General features: G+C 39.6%; 1 protein-coding gene across 1 annotated transcript in view; it reads right to left on the reverse strand.

Annotated features, from left to right (window-relative positions):
* OSBPL1A (oxysterol binding protein like 1A) overlaps nucleotides 1-19,270 on the reverse strand; it is a 210,704-nt gene that overhangs the window by 176,564 nt on the left and 14,870 nt on the right. Inside the window, exons 4-5 of the mRNA XM_027127621.1 lie at nucleotides 15,608-15,693; nucleotides 14,671-14,745 (exon numbers count right to left, since the gene is read on the reverse strand). Coding sequence (XP_026983422.1) covers nucleotides 14,671-14,745; nucleotides 15,608-15,693 — 161 coding nt within the window. The remainder of the gene's footprint in view (nucleotides 1-14,670; nucleotides 14,746-15,607; nucleotides 15,694-19,270) is intronic.

Below are 19,270 nucleotides of genomic sequence, written 5' to 3' on the forward strand. Positions count from 1 at the left end.
ATGAACAAACACAAACAGATAGGAATCAGAAAAGCAGCCAAAGGTGCAGCAGTAGAAACAGACTGTGTAGTGCCTCTTCCCAGAGGGATCAGCTCTGTTGGAGTGCAGCTATGGAAAATAGGAAAACAGAAACCTTAAAAATAGTAAACCACTGAGGAACTTTAGGAAAACATTCAGTTAACAGGTACAGTCAGGACCCAGACTACAAAGGATCAAAATAATCAGGTGCTAAGGAAGTTGAAAAAAGGAAGTGTAGACACATTTTAATAATATTTTATAAAAAATGAGAATAAGGACAAGCATCTTGCTCAGAGGTGGTCTCCTTGCCCACAAGGTCTCTTCAAGAGCAAGAGGACACGGAGAATCAGGAGAGCTATCTCCAGGAAGTGGTCATTCATGATGTATAGTGACTATATTCAAAGACAGTACAAAAAAAAGAAAAACACAGGACCCTAAGTGGCTCAAGCTAGCATAGTCATAATAACGTACACTCAGTATTTATTTAACCAAAATCTAGCTGTAGATTAAGAGAATGAGAAAAGTGAAGTGGTTTTAGTGGGGATCAAGGCAGGGAGAAACAAATAATCAGATGCTTATCTTCCAGAAGTAAGCCAACAGAAAATCTAAAATTAAAAAAAAGAACAAACACAACAAAAAACAAGAATCAGTGACATAAGTATATTATTTAGAAACATGAAAGTTAAAAAAAACTGAAGTAACAGCTGAAAATAATGACATAGTTGCCTCTAGGAAAGTGTGACTCAGAGTGGGCAGGCGTGGAGCAAAGGTCATCAGTTTTTCGTTATAAGTCTCAGAATATCACCTGACATCTAAAATGAAATACACACGCACCTGTGTCTGTCATACAGAGTGAAGTAAGTCAGAAAGAGAAAAACAAATATTGTATATTAAAGCATATATGTGGAATCTAGAAAAATGGTACAGATGATCTTATTTGCAAAGCAAAAATAGACACAGACATAGAGAACAAATATATGGATACCAAGGGGGAAAGGAAACGTATGGATACCAAAGGGGATAGGGAAGGGGATGGGATGTACTGGGAGATTGGGACTGACATATATACACTATTGATACTAGGTATAAAATAGATAACTAATGAGAACATACCATATAGCACAGGGAACTCTACTCAGTACTCTGTGGTGACCTAAATGGGAAGGAAATCCAAAAAAGAGGGGATATATGTATATGTATAGCTAACACAACATTGTAAAGAAACTATACTTCAATAAAAATTAAAAAAAAAAGAAACACACATGCACAGGCACATACACAGAATTTTTTTTCAAGAAACACCTCACTAAGAAAAAAGTCTTAAAGATTCCTAAGACACTGCTAAATAGTAGCTGAAATATGTAAAGCAGAGACATATGTTCAACTTAACACTTAAGAACTAGCAATGTCTCTGAAATTACCACAAGAAAAGCCTGTTTCATAAGTTAATTGGGACTGGGCTTCCCTGGTGGTGCAGAGGTTAAGAATCCGCCTACCAATGCAGGGGACACGGGTTCGAGCCCTGGGCCAGGAAGATCCCACATGCCGCGTAGCAACTAAGCCCATTCGCCACAACTACTGAGCCTGTGCTCTAGAGCCTGCAAGCCACAACTACTGAAGCCCACATGCCACAACTACTGAAGCCCACACGCCTAGAGCCTGTGCTCCGCAACAAGAGAAGTCACCGCAATGAGAGGCCTACGTACCATAACGAAGAGTAGCCCCTGCTTGCCACAACTAGAGAAAGCCCATGTGCAGCAACAAAGACCCAATGCAGCCAAAAATCAATCAGTCAATAAATTTAAAAAAAAATTAATTGGAACTTCCAGATTCCACCTAGCATTTAGAAAGCTGAAAATCACTCCCACTCTAGTAACAAGGGGAAAAAACAAGTAATCTACAGAACTATACTTTTCTTGAACCCAAAAAATTAAGATGGCAGGGCAACCAACTAGTCTGAAATCTAAGGAAATTGCTTCAAGGCAAGCATGGGCTCACCTTGAATAGGTGTGGGAAAAAGATGGGACCTGCCAAACATTAATAGAATGAAAGAAAAAAAATCATATAATCATCTCAACATATGCAGAAAAAGCATTTGACAAGATTCAACATTCTTTCAGGATAAAAAGTCTCAACAAATTAGGTAGAGAAGGAATGTACCTCAACATAATAAAGGCCATATGACAAGCCAATGGCTAACATTATATTCAGCAGTAGAAGGCTGAAAACTTTCCCTTATCACAAGGGTGCCTACTCTCATCACTCCTATTCAACACAGTACTGGAAGTCCTAGCCAAAGCAATCAGGCAAGAAAAAGAAACAAAAGTCATCAGAATCGCTAAGAATGAAGTAAAATTGTCTCTATTTGCACATGACATGATTTTATATACAGAAAACCCTAAAAAGTCCACCAAAAGCTGTAGGATCTACTCAGTGAATTCAGTAAAGTTGCAGCATACAAAATTAACACACAAAAATCAGCAGCGCTTCTATACACTAACTATAAATTATCTGTAAAAGAAAGAAAACAATCCCATTTACAATACCATCAAAAACAATAAAATACTTAGGAATAAATTTAACCAAGGAAGTGAAACATCTCTACACTGAAAACCAAAAGACAATTATGAAAGAAACTGAAGAGGACACAAATAAATGAAAATATATCCTGTGTTCATGAAATGGAAGAATTGTTAAAATGTCCATGCTACTCAAAACCACCTATAGATTTAATGCAATCCCTATCAAGATTCTAATGGCTTTTTTTTTTTTTTTTTTTTTTTTTACAGAAGTAGAACAAATAGTCCAAAAATTTATTTGGAACCACGAAAGACCCCAAATAGCCAAAGCAATCCTGAGAAAGAATAAAACAGGAGGCATCGTACTTGATTTCCAGCTATGGTAATCAAAACAGTATGGTACTCACATAAAAATGGACACAGAGACAAAAGGAACAGAATCAAGAGCCCAGAAATAAACCCATGCATATATGATCAACTGATCTTTGACAAAGGGGTCAGGAATACTTAATGAAAAAAAGACAATCTCTTCAATAAGTGATGCTGGGGAAATTGGGTATTCACTCATAAAAGAATGAAACTAGACTCTTATCCTACACTGCTCACAAAAGTTAGGGTTAGGGTTAACTCAAAATGAATTAAAGATATAAATGTAAGACCTGAAACCATAAAACTCCTAGAAGAAAACATAGAGAAAAGCTCCTTAACATGGGTCTTGGCAACAATGTTTTGGATATGACATGTAAAGCAAAGGCAACAAAAGCAAAAATCAACTGGGACTATATCAAACTAAAAGCTTCTGCACAGCAAAGAAAACCATCATAAAAAAGGAAAGGCAACATAGAAAATGCAACAAAATATTTGTAAATCATATATCTGATAAGTAGTTAACATCCAAAATATATAAAGAACTAATACAACTCAATAGCAGAAAGACAAATAATCCAATTTTAAAATGGGCAAAGGATCTGAATAGACATTCTTCCAGAGAAGATATTCAAATGGCCCAGGTACCTAAAATGGCACTCAACATCACTAATCATTAGGGAAATGCAAATCAAAACCACAATGAGATCTTACCTCACACGTTAAAACGGCTATCACCATAAAGACAACAGACAACAAATGCTGGTGAAGATGTGGAGAAAAGGCAACACTTGATGTTGGTGGCATTGTAGACTGGTACAGCTATTATGGAAAACAGTAAAGAGGTTCCTCAAAAAAATAAAAATTGAACTACCATAGATCCAGCAATTCCACTTCTGAGTGTAAAACCAAAAAAAAGAAAGAAGGAAAAGAAACACTGACCTGAAAAGATATCTGCACCCCCATGTTCATTGCAGTATTATTTATAATAAACATGGAAACAACCTAAGTGTCCCCTGACCAATGAATGGATAAAGAAAATATGGCGTGTGTGTGTGTGTATATATATATGTGTGTGTACACACACACACACACACACACACTGGAATACTATTCAGCCATAAAAAGAAGGAAATCCTCCCATTTCCAAAAACATGGATGGATCCCAAGGGCACTATACTAAATGAAACAAGACAGAGAAAGACAAATACCATATGATCTCACTTATATATGGAATATAAAAAAATAAAAAACCCAAGCTCATAGTAAAAGAGGTCAGATTTGTGGTTACCAAAGGCTGGAGGTTAGGGGTGGAGGAATTGGATGAAGGTGGTCAAAAGATACAAAATTCCAGTTACAGGCACACCTCAGAGATATTGTGGGTTCAGTTCAGACCACTGCAATAAAGCAAGTATTGCAGTAAAGCAAATCACATTAATTTTTTGGTTCCCCAGTGCATATAAAAAGTATGTTTACACTATATTGTAGTTTATTAAGCGTGCAATAGCATTATGTCTAAAAAAAATATACATACCTTAATTAAAAAATACTTAATTGCTAAAATATGCTAACCATCATGAGGCTTCAGCAAGTTGTAATCTTTTTGTAATAGTAACACCACTGATCACAGATCACAATAACAAATATAATAAGGAAAAATTTGAAATATTACGAGAATTACCAAAATGTGAGAGAGACACAAAGTGAGCAAATGCTGTTGGAAAAACAGACTTGCTCAATGGGTTGCCACAAAACTTAAATTTGTAAAAAATGCATTATCTGAAGTGCAATATAGCAAAGCACAGTAAGGATACCTGTACTATTTACCTCTGTCTCTACTGTCTTATACACAATGCTTAACATTCTATAAAAAATTACCAGACACACAAAAAGCAAGAAAAGCAATCCACTGTCAAGAGACAAAGAGGTTAACAGAATGACAAAGAAATGATCAAGATGTTGGAATGATCAGATAGAGAACTTTGTTATGTTAAAAGGTCTAGTGGACAAGGTAGACAACATATATGATGAGATGGAGAACTTCAGCTGAGAAGTGGAAACTATAAGAAAGAGTCAAAGAAAAATGCTAGAAATGAGGTAAAGAATGCCTTCAATGGTCTCATCAGTAGACATCAGAGCACAGCTGAGGAAAGAATCAGTAAACTTGAAGACAGGCCAATAGACATCAGCTAAACACTAACAGAGAAAGTGGAAGGGAGTGGGGAGGCAGTCGGAAAAGGGGAAAAGGAGTGGGGAGAAGAAATAGAACTGAGCACCCATGGCTGTGGGACAGTATCAGTCTGACAAATGTATAATAAGTTATTCAAGAATTTATATGAAGTACTTCCTGAATCTAGCAAAAAAGAATAAAAAAAGGAAAAAAAAAAGATCATGAAAACAGTATCTGCTATCATTTGCGCACGTAATTTGCCCTCACGAATGCCGTGTTCTGCTAACCATTTCCATAACTCTCTGCAGGTCAGCCTTCTCAACCTTGATCCTCTGAACTCACTCAATTCATTACCATAATTGCAGCCGCCTGGCTTCTGATGTTTAAGTGCCACCTCCAGGCCTCTACTGTTTTAAGGTCCTATGACATCCCCCGTACCCCCTTTGCTATCAGTGAAGCAGGTCTGCAATGGCATTTCCAGATGGTAGCCCTAGACCTCAGAGGACATGGAAACAGTTTCTCAGTGGTGTTAGGACCTTTTCCACCAGCGATTTTTCGGTGCTTTGGTAGATGATGTAGCCTTTAGGCCCCTCCACGGCACAAAATTGTCTGGTATGATCCATATTCAATCCAGCCTGCCTGCTTATTTAAAACCTTCAATTGTCTGCAATGGCATTTCTGGCATTTTGACACCTATAACGGGGGCCATTGCTTTGTCCATGCTGCTAGGAACTTTCCAAATACACCTCAACTTGTACCATCAAAAGAAATCAACGATGCTCAGAAGCCAAAGACAGTTGCCCCAAAAAAAGCCACAATACCTTGTCCAGTTTCCGGGCCTGAGTCAATTTTGGACTTAGAACTATGTATTGAAGGAGAGGCCAGATCCTGGAAGGGAAGATTCTGCAACACCAAAGCAAACGTATAGTCATGAATCTCTCAGACCACCCCCCAAGGACCATTTATTCAAGTAGCTGTATACCAGGGAAAGGGGAAAACCCAAACATTTCACAGATTATTAAGTACAAGATGCAAGAGACTCAAAGTGTTATCTGGCCTGTTAGATAACACTCTGTTAGACAGGGGGCATGCATAGGGGTGAGATAATAAATAAAACCTGGGGCAGATCTGGCTCACAGTGTAGGCACTGGGTCCACAAACACATCCAGAGGACACTGCCCCAGTCCCTGAATGTATAATTGGAATAGACATGTTGGCAAACACTCACATCGCTTCCTTGGTCTACAGTATAAAACAGCCAGATGGAAGGCTCTAGATCTGCGCTCCCCCATACCCTGGCCAGGATAAATAAAACCAATACCCCACATGCAGGGAAATGACAGAAATTAGTGCCACCCTTAAAATCCCAAGTATGCAGGGCTGATGGTCCCTACAATACTTCCATTTAATTCACCACTCTGCCACTACAAAAACCAGAAGGAATGTGGAGGATGACAGTGGACTCCCACAAGCTCAACCTTTCAAATAGCCCCAATTCTAGCAGCTCTGCCAGATACGAAATCTTTGCTAGAGCAGGTCAATACTACTTAAGTACACAGTACACAGCAACTGACCTGGCAAATATATTCTTCTCTATCCTCATTAGGAAAAAAAAAAGACAGAAAACACTTTGCATTCACACGGACAACAGTACGCATTTACATTTACAGTTCTGCCTCAAAGCCATCTGGGCAACCTGCAGAAAACACCCTGGTTCACCCTGGTCCAATGATGTCCTGTTAACAGAACCAGATGAGCAAGAAGTGGAATGCTGAAGGCTTTAATAAGATACCTATGCTCCAGAGGGTGGGCAATCTTACAATTCAGGGGCTTTGTCATGTCAATAAATTCTCAGGGGTTCAGTGGTTTGGGTAATGCCCGGACATTGCCCCCAAAGTAAAGAACTTGCACTTCCACCTTGCACTTCCTGAAACAGAAGGAAGCACAACGCCTGGATGGCTTCTTCCGGTTCGGGGGCAGCATATTCCACAACTAGGAATAATGTTCTGATCCATATGCCAGATGAGAAAGGATGCCTGAACACCAGGCTCCTTTGTCAAAGGACCAGCAGGCAAGAAGAGTCACCACCTTAGCAGAGGTAATTAAACTTGAACATCAGAAGAAAGGAGTAGTATACACGATGGGGACAATGAGAACTACATTTCATGTGCAGATGATGCACTTAAGGGTCTCTTGGTGTTCCCTTGTCCAATTTTGACAGTAAATGGACAAGTGTAACAACCCTGGCCTAAGAAGGGCATGATAACCAGGGGTTGAGACCTCCAGGGTTGAGGGCCTGAGTCACATCACCAAGTAAGCCCTGAAGACCAGACGTGCTAGCCAAGGGGAAGGGGAATCCAGAACAGATAGTAGAGGAGGGAGAAGATGATTCAGTTGTGGCCCCAAGGTCAGCTACAGCAATAGGAGCCCCCCAAGGTCAGCAGGTGCATTCCTTCTGGGAGCATCAGCTTGACTCCAGCCTCTGGCCACCCTTCCTTCCACAGGTGTGACCCCTTAGCACTTCGATAAGCCTGTTGCACACTAACCTCCATCTCGGTCTGCTTCCTCTGAAGCCCAACCTACAAGAAATAGTAATGTTTACACCTGTATTTCAGGGGTGTCATGTTCCATTAAATAACACACGTCAAGTTGTTTGGACAGTGCTCGACTCATAGCAGGCATTCAATATATAAGCATGAGAAATTGTATCCTAGGGAACAAGACAGATAAGCTTATGTAAACCCCAGGATTATACGTATCTTCTAGATGCCAGGTGAGAGATACATAATTCCTGAGACACAGAACACAGGAAGCATTGATTTTAGAGGTATGCTCAGCCTCACTAGAAGATACTAAGTGGAAACAAAGGTCAGTACTACAATCCAATTATTTACTATACTATCCCTATTTTCAACTGATTATAGAAGATGTAAAAACTGCAGAATTTGAACTGCATTTGAAAAATAAAGGAACAAATGCTTATTAATACGGTATCTTAAAATTCCGGTATATTAATTTTTATTAAAGAACACTAGGGGTCGCTAATGGACCAAGAAAGCCCATAGGTCCCTCAAAGTTTTGGGAGCTGCATTTTATTTATTTGAAAGGATAAGAATTTAAAGTGCTTTGTAACAAACCACATGCCTTTTCAACTCATCATTCTATTTATTAAATCACCACCCTATCATATTTTAAATTATCTTCATGGTAAAAGATCACATCAGAACAGGATAATTTGATTCTTTTCATGAGTACAATTAGAAATTAAACTTTTGCAAAATTCAATCATGTTTAGATACTGAGCACACACATTTTTAACGTTTCCTGTGTGGCACAACCATTTAGCTTCAGCTAATACAAGCGATAATATGTATGCTAATGTTCAAATCAAACTAAGGCCTCATTTAGCATGGTCTTATGTTCGAAGTTGAAGAAAATAGCCAGATATGCAAAGAACCGAGCGTAGATTTGATTTGATCTAGGTAACTGATCTAGGTAATTACACAGATGGTAATTATGCAGTAAGACTTGTGCTCATGGAAAATACAAAAAAAGTGAAATGTATAAATTCCTTGGGAGCAAGATGAATATGATCTACTGGTGGTGAAGACACATACAACAATAAACTGTGATACAAGGTAGAAGACGAATGACAGTGCTTGTAATATTCTTGGGAAATCTGGAAAAGGACAGCTGCGTTCCACCTGCAGGAAGTCAGGAAAGAATTTATGGAGACAGCATTTGAGCTGCCCTTTCAAGAATGGGTTGACATGGGCCACGTGAAAATAGATGGCCAAGAACTCTCCTAGGTACATAGAGAAGAATGAGAAGTGCAAGGCTATAAAGGAAAATAGCAAGTAGCTCACGCATGAGTCAGGCAAATTAAACTATTTGCAGCTCATTTTTGAGCCTCCCCCGCACCGACCCCAGAGTCAAGCATAGCAGTTAACCCACTACCTTTATTTTTTTTTAGTATAATGGGTATTTTTTTCTCAACTTTAGTGAGACTCCACATCTGGTCCACAAGTATCAACATATGAACAAAAAGACCCAACAGTGTGAAATGTACTAATTCAAACATGCTTAGCACACACTTACTGGGTTGATTAATAATTTATATGAAAATTGGTTAAATCTAATAATTAGAATAAAAAGTATAAAATCATATAAATTCATTCTTGAACTTGTGATAAATGCACATAAATCTTCCAATTATGGGATTATAAAATAACCTTTAGGGAGTATGTTAGACTATGGTTAATCACAACAAACAAGAAATACACCTTATGTCATAGTTAATTTACCAGATCATTCAAATAATCAAAAAAAGTATCAGGAAAGAGGGGTGAAGCAACTTTTGACTATGGTGGCATAAAGAGATCTGTGAACTGTAATCCTGAAAAAAGAGTATAAAATTGGACAAAATTACCAAACTACTCATATCATGGTGCTGGATATCGACTGAAGACAACAAATTGAGAGGCATACTCAACAGGAACTAGAACTTCAGGTAACAGGAGTGTTTAACCTTCCAGCCACAGGCTATGGCCACACACCCTCCGCCCCCCGCCCCCCCAACCCCCTTCTCCAAGAAGTCTGACCAAACCAGGGCTGGCAATGAAAGCCAGTAGCTTTGCCAGAGGGAAATGACTTGATTTGGAGCAAAAAAGCAGCAAATTCAGTTAGGAAACAAATGGAAAAATCTACAGCACGAGGCGCCTTTTCCCATTAGAGTGTATTTGCTTTCTGTCCGGGGTATAACAAATTACCACAAACTCAGCAGCTTAAAACACCACAAATTTATTATCTGACAGTTCTGTACTTCAGAAGTCCAAAATGGGTCCCACTGGGCTAGAATCAAGGTGTGAGCAGGGCTGCTTTCCTTTCAGAAGCTCTAGAGGAGAACTCACTTCCTTGCTTTTTCTACTTTCCAGAGGCTGCCCACACTCCTTGGTCCCCTTTCTCCATTTTCCAAGCCAGAAACATTGCATCTCTCTGACCATTCTCTCCGACCATTCTCTCCTAGGCACATCTCCCTCTCATTCTGACTCTTTTTCTGCCTCTCTCTCACACTTTTAAGGACCTTTGTGGTTACACTGAGGCCACCAGATAATCCAGAATAATTTTCCTCTTTTAAGGTCTGCTGATCAGCAACCTCAAGTCCATCTGGAACTTTAATTTCCCCTTGTCATGTAAGCTAACACAGCCACAGGCTTTGGGGACTAGGATGAGAACGTCTCTGGAGGGCCATTATTAATGCCCACCACATGGGGCAAATGGCAAAACAGCCTGGAAATGAGAGACCCAAAAAAGGACAAGGCAAGCTGCCCATACATTCCTGGCTGACTGTGCAGGAGAAACAGGAGAAGGCCCCACAGAAAGCAGAAGCAGAGGCAGAAGTGAGGAATGGCTGCTCCCCAACCTACACACAGATCCATCAGCAGAGGGCAGAAGCTCTATGCTTCTGAGTATTCGGGCAAAACCTCTACCCAAATACTGGCTGACCACTAAGCTATGTAGATGCAGGGGTGAACTCTAGGAAGTTTAGTCCATTTGGGGTGTCATAACAGAACCACCACAGATTGGGTGGCTTAAACATGATTTACTGCTCACATTTTCGGAGGCCGGGAAGACCAAGGTCAAGGCACAACAAGATCTGGTGTCTGGTGAGAGCCTGCTTCTGGTTCACAGATGGCCATCTTCTCACTTTGTCCTCACATGGCAGAAGGGGCACGAGAGCTCTGGGGTCTCCTTTATAAGGGAACTAATTTCATTCACAAAGGCTCTATCACCATGGCCTAATCACCTCCCAGAGGCCCCATCTCTAATACCATCACTTTGGGATTTGAACATATGCATTTCAGGGGGATGCAAACAGCCAGTACATAAGAGAAACTACGTTAAAACATTAAAACAATTTTTTTTTTAAAAAGAGCAGAGATATCAGTAGGCCAGACACATTCTATATTTCACAGATGAAGGCCAGACAAGTTAATAAAAAATAATAATAACCTCAAGGGGAAAAGGTCAGAGTTGCTAAAATTATATTATATACAATGTCTAGTTTTCAAAAAAAACTTGGGAGACATGCAAAAAAAAAGGGAAGTATGACCCAGTCTGAAAAAAGCAGGTAATAGAAACTGACTTTTAATGGGCCCATATGTTGAATTTAGCAGATAAGAAGTATAAAGTTATTATAAATATGTCCAAAAAGTTTAATATCCAAAGGGATAAAATACCAAAGAATATTTGTAAAAAAACAGAGAAGGCAGTAAAAGAGGAACTAAGGAACAAAAAACCTGAGACATATAGAAAACAAGTACAAATAGAAGAGGTAAATCCAAAGTTGTTAACAACTAAATGTGACTAAACTAAATCAAAAGGAAGAAATTTTCAGATGATAAAAACATACAACTGAATTATATGCTGCCAACAACAAACACACATTAGATTCAAAGACACAAGGAAGTTGAATGTAAAAGGAGAGGAAAAGACAATATAAGCAGTAACTATAAGACAGCTAGATTGGCTACATTAACATAAAAAAAAAACTTTCTGGTACGAAATATTACTGAAGGCAAAGAAAGACATTTCATAATGACCAAAAAGGTCAATACACATCAGGAAGGCATATCCCATATAACATATCCCACATAATCCCACTATAAATGGATATGCACCTAACAGAGCCACAAAATTCATGAAGCAAAATCTGACAAAATTAAAATATACAATTCAAGAATTCATAGTTGGAGACATCAATACCTCACTCTCGATAAAACAAGCAGAAAATCAGTTAAGGATAAGAGAACTGAACAGCCCCATCACTAACTTAACCTAATTTACATTTATATAATACTCCACCTCAAAGTAGACTACATTTTTTTCAAGCACTCAATAAACATTCTGTAGGACAGATCAAATGCTATACTGTAAAATAATTCCTAATACATTATAAAAGAATTTAAAATACATTCTTCAAAACACAATTCAAAGTAAGTTACCTGATCACAAGGGAAATTAAATTAGAAATCAACAATGGAAACAAATTTGGTACATCTCCAAATATTTGGCAAACAAGATACTTCTATATATACCTGTGGGTCAAAGAAGAAACCACAAGGAAAATTATAAAATAATATTAATATTATTAACAACCTTATGCCAACAAATTAGACAACTTAGGTGAAATGGAAAAATATCTAGAAAGAAAATAACCGAAACTGACTCAGGGAGAAGTAGAAACTCTGAACAGATCTATATTAAATAATTAAATTGATTTAGTAATTTAAGATCTTTCCACACAGGAAGTCTAAGCACAGATGGTTTCACTGGTGAATTTTATCAAATATTTAAGGAAGTAATAATCTTTCACAAGCCTTTCGGAAAACAGAAGAGGAAAGAACACTTCTCAACTCATTCTATGAGGCCAGTATTACCCTGTTACCAAAGCCAGACACACACATCTCAAGAAAACTACAGAGCAGTACCTCTCATGAATACACACCCAAAAAATCCTTAAGAAAATACTAGAATTCAGCAACATATAAAAAGGATTATTAACCAATACCAAGTGAGATTTATACAGGAATGCAAGTTTGGCTTGAAATCTCCAAATTAATGTAATATACCATATTAATAGATTAAGAAACAAAAATCACATGATCATCTCAAAAGACAGAGGAAAAACATCTGACACCCATTCACGATTTAAAAAAAAACAACTCTCAATAGACTAGAAATACAAGAAAGCTTTCTCAACCTAATAAAGGGCATCTAAGAGAAACTTACAAGTAACATTATATTTACTGGTTAAAGACTAGATGCTATTCCCCAAAGATCAAAAAATATGGCAAAGATTTCTGCTCTCATTGTATTTATTCAACACTATACTAGAATCTAGCTAATAAACAAAGAGGGGAAAAAGGATCCAGACTGGAAAGGAAGAAGTACAATAAATGTCTTTATTTTGCAGATGATATGATCTGGTATATAGAAAATCTTAAGGAATCAACAAAAACCTACTAGAACTAAAAAGCAAATTCAGCAAGGACACAAGATAGAAAAGCAACATAAACACTGTCTTTCTATATAATAGCAACAAGAAATTGACAATAATTCCATTCAAAATAGCACCAAAAAGAATACAATGCATAGAAGTTTAACAAAAAGAGAATAAGATCTGTATACTGAAAACCTCAAAACACTGCTGAAAGAAATTAAAGATCTAAATAAACGGAGAGGCATTTGATGCTCACAGACTGGAAGACAATGTTGTTAAAGTGGCATTTCTTCCCAAACTGATCTGCAGGTTCAAGACAACACAATCTCTATCAAAATTCCAACAGGTGTTTTTATAGAAATTAATAGAATAATCTTAACATTTACATGGAAACACAAACTTTTGACTGACAATAGCCAAAATAATTTTTCAAAAGATCACAGGTTGGAGAACTTACACTACCCAATATCAAAACTTAATTACAGGGAATTCCCTGGCAGTCCAGCGGTTAAGACTCTGTCTGCACTCCCAATGCAGGGGGCCCAGGTTTGACCCCTGGTCAGGGAACTAGATCCCGCATGCTGCAACTAAAGGTCCCGCACACTGCAGTGAAGATACCTCATGTGGCAATGAAGACACTGCACGTGGCAACAAAGACACTGCACATGGCACTGGAGACACTGCATGCGGCAACGAAGACCCAGAGCAGCCAAATAAATAAATATTTTTTAAAAAATTAATTACAAAGTAATGTAATAAGACAGTGTGGTATTGGTGCAAGGATAAAATACAGATCGAAAGAAGAGAACAGAAAGTCCAGAAATAAATCCTTACATTTATGGTCAACTGATTTCCAACAAAGGTGTCAAGGCAATACAATGGGGAAAGAATCTTTCTAATAAACAGTGAATAGATTAAAAAATGTGGTATATCCATACAATGGAATGTCATTCAGCCATAAAAAGAATTACTGATACATGCTACATCATGGATGAACCTTAACAAAATCATACTAAATTTAAAAATTCAGACACAAATGTTTGTATGATCCCATTTACAAGAAATTTCTAGAAAAAGCAAGTATCTAGAAACAGAAAGTAAATCAGCAGTAGCCTGAGGCTTGGCTAGAAGCAGGAAATGAATGCAAACAGGCATGAGGAAACTTTCTGGGGGAATGGAAATGTCCCAAAACTAGATTGTGGTTGTGGTCATACAACTGTGTAAATGTATAAAAAAAAATCATTGAAATGTACACTTACAGCAGGTGAGTTTCATGCAGTGTACATTATTCCCCAATAAAGCTGTTTTAAAAATAAAAAGAAGATGAAGAAGGTGCAGGAGTTCCCCATCCCTGGAGGACACAAGCATAGACTGAATGTGCTCCTATCAGGGACACGAGGGTAGAGGCTCCATGACCTTCGTACTTGACCTCACTGTCCATCACTAAGAGCGTGAGGTCTTTTAACCCAAAATGCTGGTTTATACATTTTTTGTGGCTTTTCGCAGTTGCTATTCCTAGGGTTATAAGGAGAAAATATTTGTGACTGCTCTTCCAAATATTTCACTTGCAAACATTGAACAGAGAATTTTTTCACCTTTCGTCCTGTAAAGGCAGCCCGATGAAGTGGCGTGTCTCCCATGTCATTTAATACATTTACTTCTGCACCAGCCTAGTAAACATGAAAGCTTTAAGCATCTTCCACATATCAAGAAATATACAAAGGTGAAAACAGTTCCCTAAAAATATATTAAATATTTAAAAAATTAAAATAATTGTTAATATTGACTGGTTGTCACTACTAAAAATAAGTTCAGTTCACAGTAAAACAGTAAGCTTATAGTAAAAATCTACCTGATAGGTGGAAAATAAAAAGCTACTTTTCTTTAAAAATCTATATACCCTTTGCTCTACTTTAGAAACACTCATATTGAAAAAAAGGAGAACCGTCTCTGAATAAAATAGCACATTTTCTCCACCAATTTAATTCAATGAGTTTAAGGGAAAAAAAAGAAAAAGATGCCACCATTTAAATGGTGGAGGAGCTGGAGGTTTAAGGGCTGCCTTAGCTCATGGATTTCAGGTTTGGGGCCACCAGATCAATTTTAAGATGAAACCCAATTTCAGAAATATCAGTATGTGTGAAAAATTATTCATCACAGAATTGAGAAATATGAATTCTTAAGTTACAGCGTGCTCATTAAGAGATTCTGACATTATTTTTTAATTACAAAGAATGTGCCTTGGTCATTTTTTTAACTATGCTCAAAAAACAACGTAGTATCTTCATTAATTCATATGTCCATTTTTGCAACTCTAAAAAGTCAATGATGTAAAAATCAAATGATTGAAAAAACAGAATTTTAATTAGTCGGGCTACCCTAATTCATGTATTTAGCAAAGAACAATTAAGTGATTAGCAACTGCTTTGAACAGGCCATTATGCATCATGGCCCAGACGGCTTTTCCAAGACGTTTATAATTTCCATAATAGCCGTATTTTATTTATTTAAAAATTAAAGCCATACATATACCTTTAACAGATCCTGGACCACTTGTCTATGTCCAAAATAGCAGGCCAGATGAAGAGGTGTCCAGCCCAAATTAGACTTACTTCTTCCTAAAAAAAAAAAGGAAAGAGGTATTTTTAGATGTTACTGAGGTAACTGAACAATAAAATTAATTTCTCCTTAATACTCTGCTCCAACACATTGGCCGGTGGCTCCCTTTCACACTGCACTGCTGATGAGTGAGAGGCAGGAGACATGACACTGTAATACATGTTCTGAGTGAGATGGGTCAGAACTCAAAGGACACAGATTCTGCGGCCACCTTCCTAACTCGATGTCCTCACTCTTAACAGGGTGGAAGGAGACTTGATGGGGGTTACATTCAAACTGGTCTGCGGCTCTAAGGTGCCGAGCGAGTGTCTAACCACCCTGCCATCAGCAAACGAACACGTGGGTCTCTTGGCACAGCATTTCCTGAAAAGCACCTCTTGTTGAAAACCTGTCCCATGTCAGGAGAGTGGACAGAAAGGAGAACTGGGAACCAATCTTTCCTGCAGCGTTTAGCAAGCTGTCGGCACTGCAGGCGGTGACTGAAAACGGAGCCTTGACTTCAGATAAAATCACAGGTAATGAGGATAAGTGTTACCAGCATGGGAGAGTCCAACTAGATAACAAGAACCCAAATTAAAAGCAACGAAATGTCAGATCCCAGCTGAGGAGAGGTATAAAACAACGGAGCGTGGTGAAAACGAGCTACATTAATTCAATTTAGGAAAAAAAAAAAATAGGGCATTATAGCTTAGAGCTGAGAGAGCTTCAGAAGCTCTCCAAAATTCCAAATGAAGCTTGAGAGAATACAGCCTATGAAAGCCGTGAAAGCCCACCACCGCCCCAGAGGGTCTCCCGAAGCCCAGCAGCAGGCTGCCCGGCTCTCCCTGGGAGGAGGTGGAGGTTAACGGCTGCCCTCGGCTCCTGGATTTCAGGTTTGGGGCCAACAGAAAGCCCGCCACCAGCCTCAGTGTACCCAGAACAGGGCTCTAAGAGCTCCCAGAGGGACTGTCACCGCCAACAGTGTCCCTGTGACTGTTTGCCACTTACCAAACTCCTATAACTGTTCCCTCTCAAATGGGTGCCCTCTGGAACCCCTAATTCCACAGGCAATACGTCCTAGAGCCATGGTCTACTGCATGGAACATTTCTCTTTACCCTCTGTCCTTAACCTAGCTCTTCCTGATGACAATGACTCTCCTTTATCCCTCGGGCGGGAGGCTCCCCCGTTCCCACACCCCCACTGGTCCTCACGGCACAGAGCCACGTGAATTCCCACGTCAAAACCCAACGTGGTCTTTGGTCAATGACCTCTCTCATGTTACAACCCCTCCTCTGAGGCTTCTGACATTAAGCACCGCTACCCGCCCTGCAAATGCTTTCTCTGCCGCCATCTACCGGCCTCCAGTGGCTCACCCCTCACCAGTTAACTCTGGGCAGCAGTCTTTCTCCCTGCAGCAAATCCTGCCACCATCCTAGGGGTGACTACTACGAGCCAGTATACTGGTGTCTCCGATTCTCAGCTTCCCTCACTTCCCCGCAAACCTGGCCTCTGCTCCACAACAGGTACCCAACCCCAGGGCCAGAGTCTGGATGTCATCATCACATCTGAACTCAGGAACACAGAAAGCCCACTTTCCCACAGAGTGCCCACTTTCCTACTTCCTCACACAGGCAAACCCCCAGACTTGCTCTTCAACTGAACTGACCCTCCAGTTCTTTAATCGCTTTCCCTCTATGTAAATACCCCCACCATCTTCACTTCCTTCGGTAAATCCAGCATATATTTCTTGGTCCCTCACTTCAACAATATCCTCAATATCCTATCTTTGTCACAGCAGCCTAGAAAAACCCCAAAGCCTGATAAACACACTAGCTCAATTTTTCTATAACCACACCCAGGTTGCTAACAGTGGTGGAAGAAAAATAACAAAACCTTGTGGATTCATGGCTCCATAAAGTCAGGATCTCATACTTCAGCAAAGCCTTCACTGCTGCCCGGCAATCCTTTCCACACTGCCGTGCAGGTGTCCCTCCTATGTTCCAGCACAGGTATTTCAATCCTCACCACTCCCCTCAAGCCTCTTACCCAGACACCTGCCTCTTAGCAAATGACCTGATCTCTTAGCTTCACAAAGAAAAGAGAAGCTTTCATAGGATTCCCTGGGCTTCCTGGCACCAAATCCACCCCATACCTCTACCCACAGGCGCCCATCCTTCCTCCTGAGGCCTCAGAATCATCACACTTCCTGGATCCTGGATCCCATGCCCCCCTGCTTCCCAAGTACTCCTTTTCCTCATCCTCAACCTCTCCCTCTTTAGTTGGGAATAGGAAGGAGCAGGTGAGGATTTGCGTCTCATCCACCTAACAAGCAAAAGCACCCAACCCCCCCCTCTGGTCCCGGGCGCCCTCCGGCCCTTGTCCTCCTCACTCTCCTCCCCGCCCCCCGCCCAGTCTTCACGCTTCCCACCTTGCGTTCCCTCCCATCAGCTACCCACCCACTGCAGACCAGGTTCATTTCCCACCGCATCACTAAAACTGTCCTCAACTTTTACCAATACATGGTGTCACTGGATCCTAGGGGCACTTTTCAGCAGCCAGCGTACCGCGTCACTGGACGGCATCTGACAGCCCAGGTCAAGAGCCTCCACAGCTCTGCACTTCTTCCCAGGGCTCTGTGGAAACTCCACTTTCTCTGATTAGCCTTCATTACTAGAATCTCCAATAACGACACCTCTTGGCCCCTTCTCACTGCTTTGTTTATAGGCTCTTCACTTCAAAATCCATATTTCCATTTCCAACTCTCTACTATTCACCTCCATTTGGACGATACAAGAATACCTTATGCTCAGGAGGTACAAAGCTGAATTCACTTACCTTACACATACACATGTACACAGAAAAAACACCTGTTCCCCCTCCCACATCGTTTTCACAATGAACTGCCCCATTATTCACCTCCCTTCTCAAGTCAGAAATAAGCACCACTCTTGTCTGCCTTTCTCCTTTTCACCCCCGCCCAACTTAATCAGTCCTATCAATTCTACCTCCTAAATGTTAACGATACCTACTTTTCACCATTCCCATTGCTTCTACTCCCATTTAACCACAACAGTCTCCTCTGAGTTGCTGCTTCTGAACGGGTCTCCTCACCAACTAGTGCTTCCACATGGGATTCTGAATCAAGAAGTCAAAATTTACAGAATCCTAAATAATTCTTAAAATACTCCAAATACCAGTAAAAATGTTTTAAAAAAAACAAGGGCCATACTCTACAAGTTCTTGATAATCTTTAATAATTAAAATCCACTTTTTAATTTCACTTTGGTAAATAATGTAGCAGAGATACTTTCCCCTATCAATAAATCAGTATCTACATAAAAAATAAGCAAATAAATGAGCTATTAAGTCACGAAATAAAAATGCTCCAGATATCCTTTATACTCTTTACAAATTATGGACACCCCAAATTTTTTATCAATAAGAAATATCAAGTTTGGAAATATTTACAGAAAACTGTACCCTATACTGAGTATTAAACACTGGGAAACACCAGCAGACGTTATGGGTAATACTCAAGTAATTTCCCATGCAGACCTTCCAGCAAAGCAACAGGACAGCACTACACAAAATCATGT

Source organism: Aethalodelphis obliquidens, unplaced genomic scaffold, assembly GCF_003676395.1.
Source record: "Aethalodelphis obliquidens isolate GAN/ISIS:26980383/991018 unplaced genomic scaffold, ASM367639v1 scaffold32, whole genome shotgun sequence".
Lineage (NCBI taxonomy): Eukaryota > Metazoa > Chordata > Mammalia > Artiodactyla > Delphinidae > Aethalodelphis > Aethalodelphis obliquidens.